The sequence below is a fragment of the Python bivittatus genome, unplaced genomic scaffold (genome assembly GCF_059951505.1).
Source record: "Python bivittatus isolate LINGU-HERP-01145 unplaced genomic scaffold, Pbiv_v1 ctg000020_np1212, whole genome shotgun sequence".
Lineage (NCBI taxonomy): Eukaryota > Metazoa > Chordata > Lepidosauria > Squamata > Pythonidae > Python > Python bivittatus.
In genome coordinates, this window is record NW_028277030.1 from 128,310,289 (window position 1) to 128,335,747 (window position 25,459).

Here is a 25,459-nt window from a genome sequence, read left to right on the forward strand (position 1 = left end):
CTCAAAATATGCCAGCGGTCGCCGGGAGGTGGCGCCTTCGAGCTGCTCCACGCGACCGGTTTATTCCCTCCCTCCAGGCTCGCACGTGTCCTGCCGCCTCCCGGGTGAAAAGAGCCAGCCTCCTAGCGCTCGCTCCACTTGTCTTTTGCAAAGTGAGCAATGCCGCCCGCGCTGCGTGTGCGGGGCCACCGTAGTCCCAAATGCACGCCCTGGGCAGTTCGGAGAAGCGTCGGGTTCAGCAACAGCTCTCGACGCCGCTGAAAAGAGTCGTCCGCACGGGCTGTAGGGGCGAGGCAAGGCGCCCTGCAGAGGAACAAGTGGAAACGGTAGGAGGCTTTCCTCCTGAGGCGGAGGATGGCTGCGAGGGACGAGCCCAGTTGAGAAAAGGCGTGTGGAAGATGCGCCGTTATTCCTGAGCGGCTGCTGAAGGGGAGGAAGGTTTTGTGCGGGGGCTTTTTCTTGGGAGGAGGGGCGCCGGGGGATGATTGCGCCAGCCCAGCCACACACATCGCAGCATCTGCTCGAGGACCCACCCAGCCCGTTTATCCCGGAGGTTTGGTGAGGGCACTTCATTGCACATCAGCTCCGCCCCCACCCGTTACTCTCGGTCTGTGCTCGGCCTGGGTGCGCCGGCCAGATAGTTGCGCTTCTCTTGCTTCTCTCCTCCGTTCTGGGGTCTTTATACGCAAATCGTGCCACTCCCCGCTGCCCTGCCTTCTCCAGGGGAGAGGGTGCGCCTTGTTAATCTGGGGAAGACATAGCTACCACCTCCAATGGGACCTGTTTTGCAACGAGCGCTTCGGGTGCTGATTCTTCGTGGGGCAAATAACCCGCCGTTCCCACTGCACTTCACTGGATGTGTCTGAGGGCGCCCGCCTTTCCAGGATCTTCTGGAGGGTGGCTCGAATACTGCCTTTTACAAGCTGTGATGCCACTTTTTATCCTTTGTCACAGTCACTTAAGTGTACGTGTGGCTATTCCTCTGCAAAAGAGGGCACAGTCTCCCCACTCCTCCGAAAGAAGACCTCCTTGCACGAAGGTGTCTCTGTGAAACTGCAGAATTCCTAGTTGACTTTCGAGGAAGGATTAAACTAAGGCTGAAGGTTGTCCCTCTGTTTCCCTGGGCGGTAAAACTGCCAGAACTCCCCTCCTTGCCTTGCCCGCTCTCCAGGGAGGAAGATCCGTAGCCACAGGTGGAAAGTGAGGGAAAGCGAGTTGAGGGCAGCGGCAGAAGAAAGTTTGGGAGAAGGAACGGCTGACTAGAAAGCTCCACTTGCTGGATTCTGAAGGCGTCTACCTGGCACAGAGGAGCGATTATTGTATTGGTCGAGGGAAGCGGTTGTTTAACGTCCCTCAAGGGATTGGGGGCTGGTTCTCCTTAAAGAAAGGGACTGCAAGGGTACCCTTGCCTCATTCCTCTGCAGGGGCACCCGGAGTAAGCTTGAGGGTTTCCCAGAACCTGAGCCTTCCTTGCTGTGACCTCAGGAAGAAACTTCACCCACCAAAATGTCCAAAGTGGCGGCCGCCAGTGGAGTCGGAACCTCGACGGGATCAGAAAGTTGCGGAGCGGGGCCGGCTGAAGACCTCTGCAAGGTGTCAGATGAGGAGCTGCTGAAGTGGAGCAAAGAAGACCTCATTCGTAGCCTTCGTAAAGCTGAGGCAGAGAAAGTGAGCGCCATGCTGGACCACAGTAACCTCATCCGGGAGGTCAATCGCCGCTTGCAGCTGCACCTGGGCGAGATCCGGGGACTCAAGGTAAAAGGACATTTACAGGCTGGGATGGAGGAGAAAATAGTGGGGTGCCAAAGGGAAGCAAAGGCGGGCTGAGAAGATCTGGTCCTTGCAAATCAGCTTTGAGCCACTGTGTAGCCCCTTGTAGAAAGTCCAGGGCCATCTCCCCATATCACTTAATCATGGCAGGAGCAGCAATAACAACATGGCTTAATTTTCCCTGTCCTTTTATACCGGGGTAACGAAGAAAGGTGGGGCAAACTAGGTAGAGATTTTGCTATAAAAGGTTTGCGTGTGTGCTTTTGTTCTGGTCCTCAAAACAAATCCCTAGATTTAAAGTTTGTTTTCCCCTTCTGAAGTTCTCCATGTGCACTGGGACTCCAACATTCAGAAGTCCCAGCCAGCATCCTGGGAATAACAGCCCCAGGACTAGGTTAGGAAAAGTTGCTGAATGTTGGATCTTGGGATTCTAGTAAAATGCAAGTAGGCCCCACAAACCTGCCTACCCCTACGCTAAGGCAGATCTTGGTTGTTTTGGTGGGTATTGTGCAGGAGAACTTCCCTATTGATTTAGCCTCATGAAGTGAGTCTTTTTTCTTTCACTATCACCTGTAATTATATATAAAAAAATAACAACTTTAGATAGCTCACCATTGTCTTTATCTCCTTGCCAGAAAAGGTTTGTTTGGACTCAGACCCAGATAGTAGACATAATAGTAGTACGTCTCTTGAGCGTTTGCAAGGTACACTCTGGTTGCACCATGAGCAGCCTCGTGCTAAATATACCTCTTGGTAGGAAAAATATGAAATACCAAGATTTTGATTATCACATGTGATGAGTATACATGCAGATATTTATTTCATTGCTTGGTCAGTATAAGGAGTGGAATGGTTCTTTGCTTGCAAACCTATATCCAATTTTATTTATTAGTTTACACTGCCAGACTAAAAAAATGATTCAGGGAGGTTTACATCCTAAAAACATAAAACACGCTAAAGAAACCTAAAATCAAGATAAAATACAAATTTACAGTTTTGTTTTCATTGTGTGTCTCTGTGTTACACAGTGAAATTCACATAACTGTGATTGTTATGCACTACAGAGAAATGCTTCTGTTGATGTAAAGCCCTAGTTTCAATTTGTAGCCTGTCCAGTCCAAAAATACTTGAGCAGCACAGCTTGGAAAGATACCCTGTTGAGATCAGGCAGAGCGGAACAGTTTACTGACTTACTACAGTTGTTTATATCATGGCTCCCAGGATACAGATTCTTCCAAGGCAGTCTATAAGTAGCAGAAAGATACTCTTTACTGCAGTTTTAATTAATGTATTCAAACAATGAAGGGTCCTTCCTACTAGAAAGTCAGTGTAGAAGGCCCTGTGGGAAGAGCAGAAGGAAGCTCTGTAATGATATCTTCCCTGAGCCCTGCCTCATCTCCTGACTCTTTTTTATAGTGATTACGGGTAGGTACCCCTGTGCACGGAAAGGCAAGCCCAGTTGGAGCAGGCACCTGATCTGATCATAACTATCCCCTCAAAAGTCCTTACAGGTACATAACTAGCTGGATTTTGTCTTAAGCCATTTCTGCATTAGTGGTTTATAAAGGCTTCTAGCAACTTCCAGCCATTGTTAAAGCAATATTAATCCTGTTCTCATTAACATCTCAGCATCAGGATGGATACACCAGGCTACAAAAGACTAGCATGGAAATAGCTTCAAACAGCTCCCTAACAATCTCTAATGGAGAGAGTACATAAAGTTGAATTTGTGAGTATATCCCTTTAAGTACCTTTAGCTGGTCTTGGCTGGTTTGAAAAAGTTAAGCAGGGTTGGATGTGGTTAGTATTTGGAAGGGAGATCACTGGGAAATCTCAAGGTGATAGGCTAGGCTGAGAAGTTGAAAAAGCAGTTGCAAGCTTCTTCTGAAACTGGTGCCAAAAAAGTCTATGTTTGACTCGAGGGGGTATTTTCTTTTTAGTCTATGGTAGGTAACAGCACTGAGCCAGGTTTAACTGGTCTCAGAAGGGTAAGGTGGGCCTGATCTGATTAGTACTTAGTTGGGAGAATGCCAGTAAATTCCAGGGAGATAGGCTTGAGTGGGGAGTCACAACAACATCCCAGAAGGATGCTGTAGCAAAAGGATGTGTCATCGGGAGTTGAGATTTGTTTCACTGAGTTTTTAATCTTTTTCTGTCAATTCCTACGTTATTTTCTCTGGTTGAAATTAAATTTGTAAACTTCTCAGGAGTGAGACCTATCCTCCGTCTTCTTTTGAAGATGGACTGATTCCTTAAAGTTCAAGAGGTTGTGTTGGGAGGTTGTGTCTGGAATGGGAGGTATTAAAATGTGTAAAGGTTTTTCAAGGTAGCATGGTTGACCTAGCAGTCTAGACCAGTGTTCCTCAACCTTAGCAACTGTAAGAGGTCTGAACTTCAACTCCCAGAATTCCCTGGCCAGCATGCTAAAGTTGCTAAGGTTGAGAAACAGTGGTTTAGACAATCTTTTCTATAAGAATTGGCCATCTGATAGGTGATTTGCCTTTGCCTCCTCCAGTGAAGGAGACACCTTTCCCTGATGCTTGGGGCATTCTAAGTATAGCCAGTTGAAAAGATGCTTTAATGCAATAAGTGACCTACAGTTGAAAACAAACTTCCTAGGAAATGTGAGGTTACCTATCTTGATGGGTAACAATTTCACAGGACTTCAAGTAGAGAAATGCCTTCCTTTCTACTAGAGGAATTCTCTTAGTTGAACATGGGAAGTGATGGATAATTAAGTAGCCCCACCTTGGGCCAATCTCCTTTTCTGCCTAACCTATTTTATAAATTTGTCATGAGAATTAAATGGGGTCAGAGAATTATGCTTGCCATACTGGGCCATCTGGAGGAAGACTGGAATATAACTGTAATAACAATAGTAACAATAATGAAGTTTTGTAATTTCATATTGTTCTCTGACAATATCCATCTGGGATCTCCCATGGCTTATACTCTGTGATTGTATTTAGTAATAAATGAGTAAATCTGGGAAAGATTGTGAACTTGGTAAAGGGTCAGCTATTTTGCTGATAAAGCTTGTTATAAATACATCCCCTGACAAAATACCACTGTCATAACTTTTTGTAAAACTTTCCTTCCTGGTCACCTAGAGGCAAAATCAAATGCAAGTGAGTACAACTCTGGCTGATCCTCTGCGTGCAGACTTTTAAGAATAGACTCTTGATGGAGAAAGCCTTTCCAGGCTTCAGCTGGAAGTCTTTCAGCCATACTTCAATACGTCAGGGAATGAATAGAACTGTATTCTTCTGAGCTGTGGCTCTTTCCTCTTTTATAATATACCTTCCATGCTGCTGTTTGGACCTTAGCATGCCTGGTTTATGTCATAACCCAGTTCTTTTAATGGGCTTTGAAAAGTCTGCAGTTTTGTCCTTTTCTGCTGTCACACTGATTCCCAGCCTCTGATGCATTTAGAAGAGGCAGATTACTTAGTTCTAATCCAGTAAAAAGAAGCAGGGAGAAAAAGCTGATTTTTCTGTCTGTCTCTACCTGATTATATAGTTAGTGATATCTCTGGCGATCTATTGATCCAGCTGATGCAGGAGACACCTAAAATTCTGAAATGCTGCACTTGGTTAACCCAGAGTATAAAATCACAGAAGGCTCAAATTTGTATTAAAAGATGACTTCTGCTTCTTTTTTTAATAAAAAAATCAGGGTGGGGAAACATGCAGCTAAGTAAAGGAAGAAGGGTGCGAAAGAAAATACTTGCTAACTTTCCCCCCATTTTTATTTTGTATCTCAAAGTTACCCGATGCAGGCTGGTTTTTAACCGGCAGGGGGATGAGAGAACTGATGGAGAGTGAAAAAGCAACCCAAGAAGGGCAATTTGAGCAGAAAGATAAATAAAGAGAGAAACACTTCTACTTAGAAAAAAAGTACGTGGCTTAGGGCTGTTTTGCATATTGTATAAAAAAAATCTAGATAAGTCGCCTTCCCCAACCAGATGTCCTCCAGATATGATAGAATTCGTACTAGTATTATGTAGCCTAACATATCTGGAAGGCTAGACTAAAGTGTTGGGTACATAACACATCCTTAAGGAAAAAATAGGCATGATACCACATCTTAGCATGTAATATTCAACTTTGTTAAATATTGATCTCTCTAAAATAGCGTCAGTTTGGAGGAGTGTGTGATAATTGTTGGAACTGTAGGAAGCATAGAGAGGGGCTTTTCCTGAGAAAAAGCCTTCTTCTGAAGCTTCTGTTTACTTTGAAATGGGACAAATCACCAGTGAGTGCTAGTAGGATATAATGAAAATAGCACCATCCAAGGAACATACTGTACTTGTTTTCACTAGTTTGAAGCAATGATGGTAAGGGTTAAATTCCTCCTTCAGTACAGAAAATAACTTGCCCATCCCTGTAAAGCTGATGCTATAGGTCTTCAGAAAAAAAAATCCTGCACATTAAACCAAAATATTTATTTAACACCAGAACTAAGTCTCAGGAATAACAGAGAAACTAAGATGGATTTTTTTAAAATCATCCCTCTCCCCAGCCTTCTTCCCAGTTTCCTTTTACTTTCAAGACCAGCCATGATTTAACATCATAAGGAACAGTGAAGGAAGGGAATTGATCCCGATTCCATTTCCTGTTCTCTTAACATCTAACATTATACTACAAAAGGAGAGAGGAAAGGATTGGGATTTTGTCAACTTTATAGCTGGAAGGAAAACTAAATACGTGTTTTATGAGGAAGATGGAAACGCTGCACAGATTTTTCTTCCTGAAGGTGGATTGTTGAATTAAACTTTAGTTCCTTACCTCCCTCAAAGGAGTTTTAACTGAGCTTATTGATAAACCTTAGTTGATGGGTTCTCATCTAAAATATATTCTGCAGTAAAGACTATCCTTTTGGTGCTTTCTTAGAATTATAAAACTGGGTGAGCCCCTTCCATTACTAATAAAAGGAAGAACAATAAAAAAAAGTGCAGCTTTTTCTGGAATGAGAATCTAAGTAAAAAGTATTGGGTAGGATCAGGACAACGACTTCTTCTTAGTGTTTTTCCCATAGGTGCAGGCTCCACTTTTTTTTTTATCAACTGAATGTTGATCCATTGGTTGCGACAGGAATTGACTGACTGGCTTGTCGCCTGAGCCTGACGTTGTAGGCTGAGAGAGAGTGACTGGCCCAAAGTCATCCAGCCGACTTTCATGTCTAAGGTGGGACTATAACTCACAGTCTCCTGGTTTCTAGCCTGGTGCCTTAATCACTAGACCAAAACATAGATGTCATTATGCCATTTAGAATCATTGAATCCAACTCTCTGATCAGTGTAGGAATTCAAGTTAAAGCATCACCCACAGATGGTTGTCTGTATTCCACAGTATTCCAAACATCCAGTGAAAGGGACCCAGCCACTCTGGGTATTTGGTTCTCTGCTGTTCTGTTTCCCCTTAATGTTCAATTGGAATCTGCCTTCCTGTAACTTGAATCCATTATTTTGTGTCCTGCACTCTGGGATGATGGAGAACTGGTGTTAGAATGTTCTTTGTCACATTGTTTAAGGTATTTGAAGAGTGGCATCCGATCTTTCTTATTGTCTCAGTGCTAAACATTTTAGTTTGTTCAGTTGTTCTTCCTAAGACTTTCTTTCTTTTCCTTGCTCATCCTTGCTACTCTTATCTGAACCTGTTCCTGTTTGTCTGAATTCTTCCAAAGTGTGGTGCCCAGAACTAAACACAACATTTGAGATGGAGTGGGGAGGGAGGATCTCCCCAATACAAAAACAAAATGGAACAAATGCTTCCTGTGATTTGGAAACTCTACTTTTGTTGATAGTCTAAAACTGCATTTGCCTTTTTCGCAGCCAACATCATGTTGACTCGTTCAGTTTGTAGTAATCTGTTCCAAGATTTTGTTCAGAGATACCTGCCAAGTATGTCATATCATTTGGTTTTTGTTTCCTAAATAAATAACTTTGCATTTATTTCTTACATTTCATTGTTTTTTTCAACTCAATTCTTTAATGTACCAAGATCCTTTCAAATTTTATTTCTTCCATTGAGAGCATTAGCTATGCTATGCAATTTTGTGTCGTCTGCAAATCTGGTAAATATTATATCCACCTTTTCATTCAGATTATTAATAAAAATGGTGAAGAATACAGAAACCAGGATTGAACCTAATGGCACCTCACTCCAGTTTGATGTAGACCCATTAATGAGCATCCTTTGAGCCAGTTTTGTATCGACTTCATTGAGGAGCCATTCAGCCCACATTTAATTAGCATACTACTCAGAATGTCATGGAGCACTTTTTCATGTGCTTTGCTGAAAGGGTTGCAGCATTTCCACAATCCATTATGAAAGTTAAGTAATCAAAATAATGAGATAAGATTAGTCTGGCAAGATTTGTTCTTAACACATTGATTTCTGGTAGTAACGGTATTTTCCCAATGTGTTTAGGAATCAATCTGATCAGTGTGCTTAGGGATCAACTTTACAGTCTGTTCTAGAATCACAAGATGTCAGACTGAGAATCTGTAGTTCCCTGAGTCCTCCTTTTTCTCCTTTCTGAAGATGAAAACATTTGCTTTCATCTTGTCTACTGGTATTTCATTCTCAAGATTTCCCAAAGACAATGGAGAGAGTTTCATCTAGCAAGTGTTCTGTTACTCTAGGATACAATCTATCTGGCCCTGGAGATGTAACTTCATTCCCCCTGAGCTAGAGAGGCTTTAGATTGTCTATTGCCACTCTGAAATACAGTTGCCATGACTAGTAAAGACTGTAGAAGCGCATTAATGCATTCACCTGACTTAGCTGTTCTCACGTCCTTGGCAAACATCAGAGGATTTGACGTATTTCATCACATCCAAGCTATATCCACTGCAGTAAACAATTTGCCTTATCACTACATCCATGTATCCATTTGGGTGGTCACTTGCAAAACTTAAAACTTTGAAAACTTGTTGGACATATCTAGCTGCCTCTTCCTTCGATTAACTTGGAATTCTTATCTTTGCTAAGGGGTGGGAGTGGTGGTGGTAATGTACTTTTTGTACATTTTTGTACATTTTGTACATACATACATCTTGTACTTTTCTGCATTATTCCTGAGGACAGCTCCCAACACTTCTGTAAGTTCTTTTTCTTCAAAGGGATCTACTTATATGGCACCCTTAGTGTCTCTGGGTGGGTTCATCATCTGCTCTCTGAGATATTTGGCCTTTAACCTTATGGATTCATTCAGAGCCTGGACCAGGGCCTAGTTCCTCTGTTCTGACTGCATCTCATGCTGATGTGTCTCTAGTTTACAAGGGAGGCTCTGGGTGACCCATTGCTGTCAGGATCAGGTAGTCCATCTTTGCTGATTCTTAGTCCTCTTCTCCTAGAGTTCCTGCTGTCTCCACTTCCTCAACTAAGTTTTCTCTGTTGGTTAATATCAAGTAAAGAATAGATAAACCTCTTATGCCGTCTTCCACCCTCTGAAGGAGAAAATTGTCAGCAACATACATTTACAATTTTATGGAAAGACTGCTTCACAAAATTTGTCTCCCAACAGAATAATTACCCCTTCTCCTCCCATCACTATTATTATATGTCACTGAAATATCTGCAATTTGTTGTTTGAGATCATAATTCACATCTCCTTGATCAGGCAGGCAATATTCAACATCAGTGGTGTTTTTACTTTTATTTGTCCCTCCATTTATTTTAACCCAGATTATTTCTAGAATATCTCTAAGTTGATCCATTTGGATTTCTCATCAGGTATGGATACTTTTAACAAAGAGTGCAACTCCTTCTCCCTTCTATTTCTTCCATTTCTTTTGAACAAATGGTGTACTTAAATTGCTACTTACTACTTATTGAAGTCATCCCACCAGGCCTCTGTTATACCTATTAAATCATTTTAGTCTTCCTCTACAAGGAATTCAACCTCATCTTTAAAAATTTCCCATACTGGCTTATAGTGTATAGATAATAGAGGCCATGAACTTTATGAGCCAGTGTTCTTTCTGCTTCTCATTGAATGGTTTAATAGGTCCCATTACAGCACACTCTCAACAGTGCTCATGTCTTTATCTGAAATCCTTAAAATCTATATCCCTATCTATATCTATATATCTATGTCATCTGTCTTCATCCTACCTATAGAATCAAGGCAAAGCTCTCCTGGTCAAGTTTGCTATGGTTTTGCCAAATATATTTTTACTATTCTGTATGCATTTCAACCCATGACTCTTCTGTTTATCTTCTTGAAAGATGCAGCTCCCTGCCATCTCCCGTTCAGGGGTCCATTGTCCTACCACCTGTTTGTCAAAGTCCCTTTTTCTTCCCTTGAGTCCTTAGAGCCTGTTTCATGTTTGAGGGCCTGAAAGCAGTTTTTCAATATCTTCTTTGCCTCTTGTTACTGGTGGTTACTTTCATCCTTTGGACTTACTTCTTCATAGAGTTAAATAATCTTCATATAATATAGTTAATATGATTGTAAAAGTTTCCTCTGTTATATTAAAATGTCAGTTTAGAGGTATCTGAGGCTGCACCTAAGACTTGTATAGTAGAACCTCATCTCGGCTACCATCTAGCAAAGTAAATGCCCTTGTATGCAGGTGTCCCAGCCTTATGGTTTCTAGTTTTAAATACAGTAGTGAATGGGTAACTTACAATTCCTCATCCTTGCAGGCTGCCTGCCGGTCCCTCATGCCAGACAGCAAGCTGCTATCTCAAAGATTTGAACCAACGTTTTCTTGAGGTAGAGTTATTACTTTAGTGTGTAGCAAAAAGAGATTTCCCCAGTCCCTCTCCTTCTAGATGGAAGACCTTTTGTTCTTTCGAAAAGTGCAATCAGAACTCTGGGAAAAAAAGAGGAAGATATGTGCCAAGGCTTTGGGGAGAAAGAGAGAACTAAGATTCTTCTTTAACCTCTGATTAAAGTTGGATTTTGCAGGAGGAAGGGTTTTCCAAGTAACAAATTGCCACAGAGATAACATCTGTTCCAAGAGTTTGTTCTCTAGAGGAATAGGAAAAAGTTAGCTGAGTACTAAGTTTCATTTTTTTTCTATATCTGCTAATTAATGCTTTATTGTGTCTGGCATCTGTTTTCTCTATACAAGATAATTGATTATATTTTTTTATTAATGATTTTTATTAAAGTTTAAAAATACAGAGATAAAAAACTCATACAAACTAAGAAAAATATAAAAAGAAAGAATAAAAAGTGCAAAGGGAAAAGAAGAAAAAGAAAAAAGGGGGGGAAGAAAAAATATATATAAAGAAAAAATATAAAGAAATGACTTCCCCCTCCATCAAGACAAGTACAGACAATTTCAGTAACTTATCACCTTCTCTAACATTTCAACCAAAGATTTCTTCATCCCGTATCTCTTTTATTTATTAGTAAATAACAAAACCTCATATTTAATCTTAATCAGCAAAAGTCCATTAAGAGTTACCAGAAATAACAATATATATAAATTAAACAAATCAATTTTATTTCCTTTCCTTTCCTTTACACAGTAATTTATCATTTTCTCTAAAAGTACAATAACAATAACAAAAAGCTCTTCTTCCCATATCTTATCTTATATCTATAAGCAAACCTATAAAAACTCATTTTCAAACGTAATAAAAAAAATTCCATTAAGAGCTACCAGAAAATTGTAATCTTTAAACCCTTCAAATAATATCCCACAAATTAATTTCTTATCATTTTCTCTTCGTCTCCTCTCAGAAATTCCTTCACAGATTTAACACTTTCTTTCAATTTTAACATCATAACCCATCACTCTCTCTAATCATACAACAAAAAATCTCTTCTCCCCATATCTTATCTAATAGCAAATCTTTAAGGTCTCATCACTTATTCCCGGACAAAAAAAACCCATTAAAAACTACTAGAAGAAAAAGCATCATATATTTTAACCTTAATTGAACAAACTGACTTTATAATCCTTCTTTTTGGTTTTAAAAGTCTTGATGTTTATTCTGTTTAAGTAATATCCCAAAAGCTGATTTCTTTTCATTCTCTTTTTATCTTTTCTCAGAAACTCCTTCATAAGTGCAACATGTCTCTTTTGTAAGTTCAAAATAAGAAAGTTGTCCAAGTTGCTGAAATCCACACATCCAAGTCCCTCTTCTGACTTATTATTTGTATGTCCCTTTTAATTATTAAAACATCAGCTGGTGTGTAAGTCCTGTGTAGCATCTTTGTCAATATCATTCTTGTATTCTGTCATTTTTAAATCCATATCCAAAACAGCCAGATTCTCAGTAAAACCCATTTTAAAACCCATTTTCATAGTATCATACAATCTTAAGAGAAAGTCTTAGTACATTGTTGCCAAATATCCTTGAAATCTTCCAGAGTTAAAATACTTTTCTCAATTCTGTATTAGTGGGTTTTCTCCTTTAGTTGTAATCTTTAGTTCTTTCTGATTGCCTCTAGTAACCAGCCTTCAAAGTCTCCTTTTATCATGTTTTTCTCTAATCCACACCATTTTTCCATGGAAAGATTTCTTACACTTAACTTCAAGATCTTCATATATTTTTAATAGGATTATAAACAAACCAGAGGCAGGATTCTTATAGTTAATTTCAAAATCTTATTTCCAGTCAATCTAGTCCCTTAGTCCATTTATAACTTTCCAAAATCAATGTTCTGATCACCCTTTTGCTGCTTATTTTCAAATAATTTTTTTCTTTAAGTCCTTAAACTTATATGAAACTTCTTTTGTTGAGGATTGAAGGAAAATCACCCAGTGAAATAAAACTTGTGTTTCTGAAGCTTCTTAGTATCCAAAAAGCAATTTACAAGCCATTTTCAAAAGTGATTAAGAAAGAAAGTTGGCAAACCCAGTGTCTCTTTGAAGGCTCCGAACTGTGGCTTGGGCAAGGTGACTCTCCCAGCTCCCAGAGCTCTAAAACCCACTGGAGACTGGTGTAGGAGCCCTATGGGTGATCCCAAGTCTTCCCCTTTGTCCAGGGAGGAATTTTGAGGCTCTGATTCATTCTTCGGCTCCTCGTTCTGCCACAGTTTCGGCTCGGCTAAAAGCAAAACCGTCTTCACTTCACCATTGCTTCCCCAGAAGTCCTTAATTGATTGCATTTTTATGTGCAACTTGGAACATCACAGTGGCCTCTAAACTGAGAGCAGACCAGCATCATCCTATGATCTCGCAAAACGTTCTCTTTTCCTGTACATTTTTCTATTGGAAAGAAAAAAAACCCTATTTCTATAAATAGAAAAGTTCTGTTCTTTTAAATGCTGCCTGTTTGCTGTGGGGCTCTCTCTCTCTTACATTTTGGGGTTAGGGAGGAAGACACCAGGTAATAGGCCTTCTGGAAATTAGATGGTGGTAGCAATTACTATCAAACAAATAGACTAAGGTAGGACCAGGGTGTGTAAACCCTGGTAGAATAAATTTTGAGACCTCCAGCCTTTTATCCTATGAGCTCAGCCTGCTGCTACATGTATTATGCAATAATTTTTCATATATATTATGAAACATTGGAAATTACAGGGATGTATGCATACGCACACATGTGAATATGACAGAGGAAGGGAACTCAGTTAGAACTACCTGAATTCCCTTCCTCTGTCATATTCATGTGTGTATGTATGTATACATACAGTTACACATGGACACACACATGCATACACTGACATAACATTATATACATTCAACTAAGCTTTGACTTCTTTAAATATAATTAACCAAAATAACAATTTTAAAAACATCCATGCAAACAGTAATTTCATGTGCACACAGAGAAATATTGAATGTATACTTTTTTTTTAAGAGCCTTGTTGATGAATGTGAGCTGAAGGAATAGGTAGATTTATCTCTGCTACTTTTTTCTTAAATGGATCACACATATTTTTCTCACATAAGCAAATGATAATGATTCACTTATGTAGGCAAAAGCAGAACAGTGTACTTGTGGACATCATTGTAATAAAGATCAGCTTTGGTGAGAATCTTAACAGTAAGCCCACTTTACAGACTTATTCTGAAATGTGTTCTTCCATTGATAGCAAATACAGTTTCAGTTTACATATTTTTGTGTGTGTGTGTGCACCTTTAAGTTAGTGTTGACTCCTGGTGACTGCCTGGATAAGACCCTGCGGTTTTCCTGGCAAGATTTCAGAAATGGCTTGCCGTTGCTGCCGCCTTAGGGCTGAGAAAGAGTGACTGGCCCAAAGTCACCCCAACTGGCTTTGTGCCTAAGGCGGGACTAGAACTCAGTTTCCCAGTTTCTAGCCTGATGCCTTAACCCCCTCCAAGCTGGCTCTCTTCAGTTTACATGATGATATGCTATTTGCATGTCCTGCCCTTAAATTTTTATTCTGTGATTCTGGAACACAATAGAACTGTGGGAAATGGAGCATATGTAAATCTAGATGTAACTATAACAATAAATCCAATGATTTCTGCAAAAAAAATCATAACTTGGTTTTGAGATTTTTTTTTTTTTCTGGTGGGAGAAAATTATCTTTACAGCAGAATTCAGAATTTCTCCTGAGATAATTTGGAATCTCAATATCTCTCTCTCTCTCTCTCAATATCTCTCTCTCAATATCTCTCTCTCAATATCTCTCTCTCTCTCTCTCTCTCTCTCTCTCTCTCTCTCTCTCTCTCTCACACACACACACACACACACACACACACACACGCTCAAACATTTGGTGCTAATATTTGAGCCTGTATGGGAAATTGTTATTTTTCTCTTAAAAGACTGAAATTGCAGTCTATTAGCTAATCAGTATAATATCGGTATTATAGAATAACCAGTGGCTCTCCCAATGGCATTGAACTACAGATCCCAGCTTTGGCCATGCTGGTTTGGCTGCTGGGAGTTGTAGTTTAGCAATGGCTGGAGGACCGTAAGTTCCCTGTCCTTGTACTAAAATTAGGAAAGGCAAGAAACAATGGTTTAGAAAGGAAGAAAAATAGTTCATGAGAAAAAGTAGGACCTCCATAAAGAATGGACACGGTGCCTGAGAATCAGGATATTCAGCAATCTTGCCTAGGGCTTGAATAGATGCAGCGTTGCTAACCTAAACTACATTGACAATGTCATGTGGGAGAAAATGTCTAGCTAAGAGATTCACAAGCTCACAGCTTGTGAGTTTTCTGCTGTAACAGTGTTCTCTTATGCAAATTTTAATAAGATCCGGTTTTTCTTCTCTTGTGTTTTGAAGGACATCAATCAGAAATTGCAGGAAGACAACCAGGAGCTGCGAGACCTTTGTTGTTTCTTGGATGATGACCGGCAGAAAGGCAAAAAAGTATCCCGTGAATGGCAGAGGCTTGGCAGGTATAGTGCCAGCATGATGCATAAAGAGGTTGCCTTATATTTGCAAAAGCTGAAGGAACTGGAAGTAAGGCAGGAAGAAGTTGTGAAGGAAAACTTGGAACTGAAGGAGCTTTGTGTCTTGTTGGATGAAGAAAAGGGTGGTGTTGCTGGCTGCCGAAATTCAATTGATAGCCAAGCCAGTCTTTGCCAATTAAATGCCACAAGTACATTCATAAGGGATGTTGGAGATGGGAGTAGTACCTCCAGTACTGGGAGCACTGATAGTCCTGATCACCATAAGCACCATTCAAGCTCAAGTCCTGAGCACCTCCAAAAAACAAGGAGTGAGGGAAGTCCCGAGCATCAAAAGCACCGGAGTGCTAGTCCTGACCACCTCCACAAACCCCGAAGTTCTGGAAGTCCTGACCACCAGAAGCACCTAAAAGGACCAAGTCCAGAGCATCATAAAACTCTTGCCAAAGGTACTGCAGAGCAGCAGAAGCACAGCTGTAGCAGTCCAGAAACACTGCCAAAGCACATGTTGAGTGGGAGCCCAGAACACTTTCAAAAGCATAGGCCTGGGAGCAGTCCAGAACATCAAAAGCACAGCAGCAGTGGAAGCCCTGAACTTCTTCAAAAGCATGCTCTGAGTGGAAGCACAGAACACCTCCAAAAAGTGAGGGGCACTAGTCCTGAGCATCTCAAACAGCACTATGGGGGAAGTCCAGAGCACCTCAAACATTTGGGCAGTGGCAGCAGAGAAGGCACCTTAAGGAGACAAGTTGCAGATGATCTGTCACCCCATCACAGGGGCCTCTACAATGGGATGAATGGTGGGTCTTCCTTAGTTCCTTCCTTTATTAATTATGATGATGTTGAGGGCAGTGGTTGAGATTTTTTAAATGATGGGCACCAATTACCAGGAATACAGTACAAATGTACCTTTGGGTATGTGGCATATTCACAATGAAGCCATTTTTCATTTTATCCTCGTAACCAGGAATCATTGTTTTTGCATTTGCTCCCTTTGAGAAGTGCAGATGAAGTTAAAGGATGCATTGCTGTAATAGGCTGCACAGTAGTTGCATCTCATGGGCTTTGTGGAAGTGTCTTGCCTGCATGAAGAGGCATTGAAATAAAGTGGTTGCAGAGTCTGAGAGCATGTAGGCTTGCTATAGAAAGGAGAGGTAAGAGTGAAATGAAGGATAGTGTCCTCAACTCAAGCAGAAGACTTTGAGGAGTGTGGGGGGTCTTTGCATTTCTTAATTAGCTTCTGTTTCCTTTAGGCATAGGTCCTAGTTTGCTTTCATATACCTAATTGAGACATGTTGGTACTGATAGATAATGTTAAGAACTTTGAAGTATTTAGCACAATGCGCTCCAGTTATTTGTAAATGTTGTAGCACATAACAAAAAGGGATCCCAATGGCAAGCAGGCTTTGCAGGACTGGGATCTCATTAGTAACATTTTGGCTCTATTGTTGCTGAGAATGGTCTGACTGAGAAGCAAAATGAAAGTATTTAAAGTTGAAAAGTGATAATATTATTTCTGATTGCAGGGCTGCCTTTTTTTTAGGGAGGTGGGCTGTTTCCTCATTATATACAAAATTGGTTCCAAATACAAAGCTAGGTTACTGAGTATGCTGTTTTTTTTTTTTTTTACTGGCTGAGCTTTTTTTTTTTTTTTTTTTTTAGGAAAAAACAAAGAATTATATCTTTCCATGTAGTCCACATATGGGCAAAGTAACAGATTCTTGCATTTCTATATGGGATCTTTTTAGATCTCATTCCCCCACCCCAATAAAATCTGCAAGAGAAAAATCTATGGATTGTTTTGACTTTGTGTTTGAATCTACTATTTTTCTGCAAGAGCATTGCATCTTTCCTTCCACTGTCAGGAAGGAAAAGAGGAAGTGATGAATTGCTCTGTAGATTGACTATGTAAGCCCCTGGAGATGATGGATGAATAGCTTGATAACTTGGTTCAGATAGAATTGGGCAGCTTCCTATGAACTTTGTATCAGCTTAATATCATGATGTATTGAATAACCTTTAATGCATGTAAATGTAATTGTATTGAATTTACTAGTTTTAATTTATTATTCAAAATTAGAAGTTTGCTTGTAACTTTGTTAGCTCCAGTACAGCTTTTTGATATAAATCTGTCAAAGCTAATAAGATTTTATTGAAACTTACGTCATTGTTGTCTCAAATTTCATGACATTCCTCTCTGATGAACGTCACAGTTTTCTTCCCTTAAACCTGGAGAAGGTAAAGTTTAAAGGTTTGGGGGAATGCAGCTGAACTTTTTAACTTTCTGAAAGGCTGCAGGAGGCCATCCAGTGATGCTGTGATACTATGTGGAGGGTATGAGCATTCTTTTTAGCCTCTTTTTCTTTTTTGAGATTTTTTTAAGGAGAGGATGGAAAGAGAAGGCCTCCTAGAGGCAAACTGCTCGATTTTCCACTCTTAAACCACTTAGAAATGGGTGCATTTTGTTGGTATTTTGCTACTTTTAGAAGCATGATCTCAAGAGTGCTGAGACCTGCAAATTGGATACAGGAGTGTTGCATGGCTTATCTACTCTAACTTTATGAACTGTATTTGCTTAGCTTCACTTGCACTGCCCGATTGGACTTCTCAGAAGCACTTAATACCCTTCACCATGTATAATGATGTTAAACTGCTTGCAGGGTTGGAGGCACCATGTTATAGTAATTCTGCTCCTTCCTGAGTAGATGATTCCAGTTGATGATTGTGTTCTGAACTAGATACAGGATCTGATGCAGGATCTGATGTAAAGCATAATATAGTCTTGAAAATTATATTTCTGTTAATGCAGCCTTTTTTGCAGCCATGTCACATGCTGACTCATATTCGGTTTGCATTCAGTTGTGATTCCAAGAACTTTTTCACAAGTATTATTATCCTTCACCCTATATCATTGCATTTAATTTCATTTTTCCAAATGTTAAATTTAATTCTGTTGTTTTTACAGAATGCTTTTCTATCCTATCAGATCTATTTTGAAATTAATTTATGTTTTCTAGAAAATTAAGTTTCCTTCCCTGTCTCTCTCCCTCCTTCTGAATGTTTATCTCATCTGCAAATTTGGTGTAGATTGACTAGTCAATAGTTCTCTGGGTTCTGTTCCCTGCCTCCTTTTTTTTTTTTGGATAGAAACAAGCATTGCTCTCTTCTAGTCATCTGGTACTTCACCCCCCCCCCCCAAGATTTCTCAGAGGCGATAGAAGTTCAGCCATGTGCTTCGTTTTCTCCCAATGTTCCCACTCCTGCTATGACATTTATTGAATTTTTCCTGTTGCTTAGGATCAAAGCTGCTGTTAATCCATCTTCTGAAGGAGAAAGAGATCAGAGATTCCCTGGACAGACCACTTACATAGCTTCTAACAAAATTTTAGACTAATTAAAATTCCCTTTTACTACTTAATATGCCTTTGATAGATGTGCAGTTTTCTTTTGGAAAATGTATCTTCTCTGTGGCTGGGTAGTTAGTAGTTAGCACTAGTAGAGCTATTGCTTTTTTCTGCCTTCTGCTTATTTTATCCTGGAGCTCTGTACAGTGCCCCCCAGGTGATTCCCTAGGATGCCTACAAACGTGGTTATCTTTAACAGTTTAGTTCCTTGGGCCTTCCTAGTGTTACAGTTTCTTTCTAAGCTGTGCCACTTGTTATGCCTTCCATTTTTTCTTGAAAGTCCCATCTTTTTTCTTTGAAAGAAAATTTAAAAGTTAATTCACATGTGCATTCATCGCTTGGTATCATTTCCGTTAGTTTCTCAGTACTGCCTGGCTGGCAGCTGAATGTGTGAATCATACCTGCTAAAACGTTTGCATTTGAATGATTGCTCAATGTTGCACTTCGAGATACGATTACATGGGTGAAAAGAACGATTGTGGGCAGTGCCCATCTCCATCTGTCTGCTTCTCAGGTGTATCTGCTGGAAAGATAGGTTGTCTCTGGAAGCTGTTTTTTGTGAATTTGCTTCCAGAATAGTGAGTGTTAAAAATGCATGTATATGGCTAAATCCTGTGTCCTTTCTTTCTATGTGTCAAGGATAGAATGGAATAGAAAATATATCCATAGAATCCAGGGTTGGAACTCATCAAATAGGCCACCACCCCTGCAAGTATAGAAATCCTGCAATATGCTATAGAAGTCTGAAGCACTTTATATATTAATGTTGGTTCTTACATAGATTGGTACATTGATATAAAGTTGGACATTCTTTACAGTTCCTGTGGAGGTGAACTGTGAAATGCTGGCTTTGATAGCGTATGTCCTAGCACCACTATGGGCAGAAATTAAATGTTATTAGAATGTGGGGCTCCTACCAAAAATGGCAGCTCTTCCTCTCTACTTTGGGCTCTCTTTTCCCATCATTGGATGTACATGGGAAGGAGGACAAAAAATGAATACTGGGATGGTGTCACCTTCTTTGTGTCCATTATGGAAAGATGAATAGGAACAACTTGACAAATACTTGTCTATTTTGGCTCCTGCCTCATTTTGGATACCATCTATGATACCCTTCAAATTGTTTGCAAATCATTGTGTGTCTCACTAGACCATGTAACATGCTGTATGGGAATTCTTGACATTGCAGTCATATCAACTTTGGAAAAGGTTGCAGTATATCACAACAATCAAATATGATGGATTCTTGCTGATAAATATAATCAATAGCCTCTGTACTCTTAAAATTCCTTCTATGATTTTATTACAAATCTCTTTTCTTTGTCTGGGAGTGCCTTTCCCTGTTCTACTTTGCATCTAAAGAAAATATCAAAGGCTGCTGCTTTGCTTCTTGCTCCCTGTTGAGGTTATTAATGAGCAAAAGAAGTGCTGACTAACACTCTCTGGCAACAGTCTGGAGGTGTGATACATCAGGAAAGGAACAGATCCTTTAGAGAAACAGCATTTGTTTAAAGAGGCAGGAGTGGCAAGAAAAGGGGTTATTTGTGAGAGCTAATATGGAAACACAGCTCATCATTGTGAATCACAACCATTTAAATTGTGTGTTGGGCTGGGGGTTGAGGGGGAGATCCAGATAGGAAATACTGTTCCAGTATATACTTATAAAAGGAGTGTACCTTAGTAAACCTTCAGCTGGTCATTTTCTACAAGAAGAATGTTTCTTCTCCTTTCCCCCCCTGCCCATTAGGTCACTCAGTTTAATTCCAACAGAGAGCAAAGAACAGTAAAAATGCTGGTATTGTTCATTCCTATCACTTAACTGCATGATGCTCAAATTTCCTGAGCAAGAATTTATTCGCTACTTAGTGGCAGTGTAGAGTCAGGGGTGTTTGCAGGGAAGAATCACCTCAGTAGACAAGAGGGCTTATCTGAATCATTGATTCCCCAAAGCTCTCTTTCTTTACCTATGTTTAATTCTAAAGTTGGAGTCACACTGAAAGAAAGCTGGTAAATGAAAGGTTGCAGTGAAGAACATGCATGTGGAAAAAATAGGTGAAGATATAAATCCTCCCAGATTTTCGTCTCAAAAATTTTGTCCATATTTTCCACATCCATGTGCAAGCATGAATGTGCTCAGGTCATATTACTGACCAAAGGCATTAGTTCTAGAATTGCCATCCCCTTCATCTCTGGAACTATATGAACCAAGAGAAAGCCAACAGAACTATTTACTGTACTACCTTTGCTGGCTCATGTGGACAGGGACAGGGATATTTCAGTCTTATGGGACCTAATTTGGTATTATTTGCTACCAGGCTCTTTTATCTATTATCAGATCTGATATATTATCGGATAATAGCAGGGGATGAAATTAGAATTTAGGAACCGAATGTTTAAAGGTGCACTGTAAGTCACTAATCTCTTTTAGGAACTGGGGCTAGGCTTGCAGTTCTTCCATTCCCATTGAAATCATGATTTTCCTTCTTTTAGCTGTCTTTTCATTGTTACTATTACAGAATAGTAACCTTTGCCAAACTTATTCAGTCATTTGATTTTGGCACTGCCCAACTCCAGACCACCTCTGGGCAACTCACAGTATGACAAAACAAGGCTAAAAAAAAAAAAAAGCAGTACAAAATAAATAATGTATGTAGTGCAAGAATGTATTTCACTGTCAAGAAAAGTATTTCATGGTCTAGTTCTGGTGGTTTACCACATGGGCAGCTCCTCTCTGAGCTGTATCTTCTCAGTTCAAGCCCTAGTACTGTAGCTGCTCCTGTTTAAAGACTTCCAGAAAGTTCAACTTTCTAAGAAGCATATAGCAATTGTTGTTGTTTAGTCGTTAAGTCGTGTCCGACTCTCCGTGACCCCATGAACCATATTGCGCCAGGCCTTCCGGTCCTTCACTGCCTCCCTGAGTTTGCTCAGTTTCATGCTCATTGCTTCAGTGATGCTATCTAAATATAGCAATACTCTTCCTTTAAAAAACATGACAAATATTTTCTGGCAAGATGGGTGCCCAGATACAGACCTTGCTGAGAACATGGGGTAAAATATTGTGGCTAGCAATATGTTCTAGATTATTTTCAATTCTACAGAAAAAGCAGATTTTCTTATTTCTGCTGTAAGCCACATTTTCAGCATATGAACCTAATAACAGATAAAAACTGTTTTTGTTTTTGCGTATGAGGAGTGTGAATTGGCCACCTGCAAGGAGAGAAGATAAGCCTTGCCTTCTGCTTGTTCTTAGTACCCCTATCAGTATGTTGCTTTTGTTTTTTACTCTTGGCTTAATGCCACATTTATTTTAATAATTCTACTTGAAAGATTGCCTTGGATGAACGTCTGAAATCAGCATTTCCAGTAGTTCTTAGTATGTACATGCATCTTAAAGCAAGCCTGCAGATCACCATGTTCAATGTAGTCTCTTCCCATCCATATATGATGTCTTGTATGTGGCTGGCAAGCTGTTTTGGGTTGGTGGCTAAAGTGATAAATTGTCTCTTTTCTCAGAAGTCCAGTGGTGATAATGAAGATTGCCAAGAGGACCTCTGCTACCTCCTTTGTGCCATCTTGGAAGCATAGAAGTAGTGTTCCCAGAAATGTACTAGAATTGGGCAGCTCAGCTTTCTAAACCACAAATCATTGCCACTTCTTCAAAGAGTGGGGCTATCAGATTTATGCATATTGATTCAGAAGTAATGTAATAGTTCAAGCTGGCAGGTTTGGCATGCTTTGGGTTCCTTCAATCAAACATTGTCATCTATCAGGGCCAAGGAAATGTAACTTCTCTGTTGTGGTGCCTGCGCTCTGGAATGAGGGTACCCCTCAGATCCGGATGCTATTCTGGAGGGCCTTAAAGACCTGAGTGTTCTCCCAGGCCCAGGCTAGGGTGGTTGGAGTCCCTCGCTGGATGTAGTTATATGTGTTTTTGTGCTGTTGACCAGAATTGTCATCTTGTTTCCCCTTTTTAGCTTGTTCTTTTTGTTCTGTTCCTATTTATTTTGTATTTTTACTTGTTATGTTGTGAGCTGCCCAGAGTTGTCCAGGATTCAGGCAACATCTAAATCAAATAAAATTAATAATAATAAATAGGTTGGATGCTTCTTCCTTCTAAGTGTGCTTATGATTATCACCTTACATATAGGTTCACAAAAATTAAACAGGCCAGTTGTCAACACATTCCTATTTTTGGCACATTGGTATGAAATAAAAAATCTCTGTTTTTCTGTTGGCAAAGGAGAAGGAAACAGATTTTTAAAGCTGTTTTGAAGTAGGCATAGATTTTAATGATTTGAGGAAGGTGGCCAAGTTTTCTAATCAGTTCTATCTCATTGGTATATTATCTTTTAAATTGCTATTACTGCATTCCACACTATCGGTATGTAGCAAACGGAATATATAAATCAATTAAGGACTTTGTTCAAAATCACAAAAGCATATTTTATATTCTGAACAGTTAGAGCCCACAATTCCTAGATAAAAGGCCAAGATTCACATATAGTACATGCATTTTATACCTTTTTAGTACAAAAAACAAAATATATGAAAATTTTGGTGGTATAGTGGGAAGGCTGCAAAATTGGGTTTCATGTGGTTTGTTGTTGCCATTTGCCATCCCTGCATTAGATAATGTAGGTTTTTAAATGCAACACACCATACAATACTTGGGTATAGCTTCATTTTTCTCTTTCACCTCTCTGCCCTCAAGCAATTTTTAAAATATTTCTATTCATAATTATTATGGTTCAGAGCATCCATGGGTACATACATAGCCTCTGTCTGCAGCTCCTTTGACAATATTCATATTTTCCCAAGACCGTGCAGCAGCCACATCGAAGGAAAAGTGTAGCTGGTTTAAGGAGTTATAGGTATCGTGTATGCACCCATGCACACACCCAAACACCTATTTGCTTTTTGATCCAAAGTGCTGTACAGCCATAATAATTACCTCCTGCCTATTTCAGATCATACGTATTTATAATTAAGCCAGTCACTTTTTTTAGAAAAGTTAGTTAATTGCAGGACAAGTGAAGGATGAATCCCAGTATGAATACAGTAGAAAGGAGTATAGTCAGTTTATATACAGATAGTCCTCATTTAGTGACCACAATTGGAACTGGCAGGTCTGTCATTAAGCAAAGTGGTCGCTAAGTGGGAAATCACATGACTGCAACTGTGCTATCCCTTTCCCTGCTCCCTTGCCCTTTGGAATGGCACCCTGGCACTGGGTGACATTGCTGGCTCAAAACTGACAAGACCAATCAGTTTCACACCACCTGCTTTTGTTTGCCTCCTAACCTCTCCCCTGCCTTTGGAATACTCCCCCTGACACTGGGATAATTAGCAAGAAAGGAATTAATGCTTGTATTTACATTCATTGGAGAGGAAGGGATTATAAGAGAGTAAGCAGGCACACAATGGGGAATACACATGGAAAGCAACATGGTGGTGTTGGCAGCCCTGAGTGTGCTCAGGGCTGTGAGCTGCAAACATGCAATGCAAACAGCCCAGTGTATTCCCTGTTGTGTGCCTGCTTACTCTTTGTAATCCCTTCCTATTCAATATCTCTGCTGTGCAAGGGGGGTGGGGAAGAGAAAAACCCAAGTGATTTCTGTAGGCAATCTCTCCTGTGCCTGACCCATTTTTTCCTCCCTCCCCCCCTCACAGAGCAGAGAGAAATACTGTACACCAGCTATTTGTCGAGTGCGCTTAGGGCTGCCAATGCCTCCACATTCCTTTTGGTGCATATTCCCCATTGTGTGCCTGCTTCCTCTCTTGTAATCCCTTCCTCTATAATCTCTCTGCTCTAAAAGGGGGGGGGGGGGGGGAGAAAAACAACAGGTCAGGCACAGGACAGTGTGTACTGACTGTAATGGTGATTATCTGACTGAGAGATGCTGTGAAGGTCGTAAATGAAGGTATTGGTTGTAAAGTTATTTTTTCAGTACTGTCGTAACTTTAAATGATCGATGAACAAGGCAGTCGATAAGTGAGGACTACCTGTATACTTGTTGTGCAATTGAGGTATCTTTTTTGGCAAACATTAATATAGATAAAGTTATAATACTGATGAAATGTTAATATATCTTGTTAGCTAATTCCCATGCCTTCCAGAAATGGATTAGGAGTTCCTAACTAAGAATAATAAGAGATGTCATGCAAGACAGTGACTTGTGCTGCTGACCAAGTCTCCTTCATTCCTTTTAGCTACTGATCATGTTTCTAGGAACTATGAGCCAGGGTTCCAGAAAATCCTGGTTTATTGTGAAAAAGTTCAGAGTTAGGCATGCAGTCTTGTCTTTCTATTTTGCTCCTTCCTGCTGTCTTGATCATTGTGCAAAGTGGGTGTTTAGAGCAGTCTACAGATTAGGACTCTTGGCTTGTAAAGTGAGCAAAACATGAATATGAAACATGAATAAACCTTGGTTTATGGCCCTGGCTTGTAGAAAGATGAAAAAGACAAGATTTCTGGTTTGAACAGCACACTAAGCCAAGGTTTCCCAGTCTAGTTTCCTCCCAAAGTATTGGATTTAAAACAAGGGGTTAAAGGAATTCAAATCCAAAGCATCTGGAGTAGCAAGGAAGGCTACTGTAGATTTGCGAGCCAAACCTTTCAGGTCTGTTTGTTTGTTTTAAGTGATCATATTATCAGGAAAGTGCTAAGTGAGAAAAAGTAGTCTGGATGTGAATGCAAGCACTGACTTACATACAAAGATCCGTATCTGTTTCTTGTCTTGTGATGTCTCTCATTCTTTCCACATGCCCTCTTCTGCAGCACTTTCCTGAACAACTGGACTGTACAGCTGATTTTGTAGCCAAAAATCTATCTGTGCATTATCATCCTGCTGCTGCAGCCATCTGTTTTCCTGGCAAGTTCAGATTTGCAATATATATATATAAAGCATTTATTTGACCGCCCAGCTCAACCAAGATGGCTTTGGGCAACTTACAAAAAAGAAAATGCAACAAACCTAACCAAAA

At 40.0% G+C, this 25,459-nt stretch overlaps 1 protein-coding gene across 3 annotated transcripts in view; it reads left to right on the forward strand.

The window, feature by feature from the left end:
- The first annotated feature begins 162 nt into the window (after window positions 1–162).
- CCDC85A (coiled-coil domain containing 85A) overlaps window positions 163–25,459 on the forward strand; it is a 154,792-nt gene continuing 129,495 nt past the window's right edge. For all 3 annotated transcript variants that reach the window (XM_088149586.1, XM_088149590.1, XM_088149593.1), the window contains exons 1-2: window positions 163–1,755; window positions 14,944–15,871. In XM_088149586.1, the coding sequence (XP_088005712.1) occupies window positions 1,507–1,755; window positions 14,944–15,871 (1,177 nt within the window). In that variant the 5' untranslated portion in view covers window positions 163–1,506. The remainder of the gene's footprint in view (window positions 1,756–14,943; window positions 15,872–25,459) is intronic.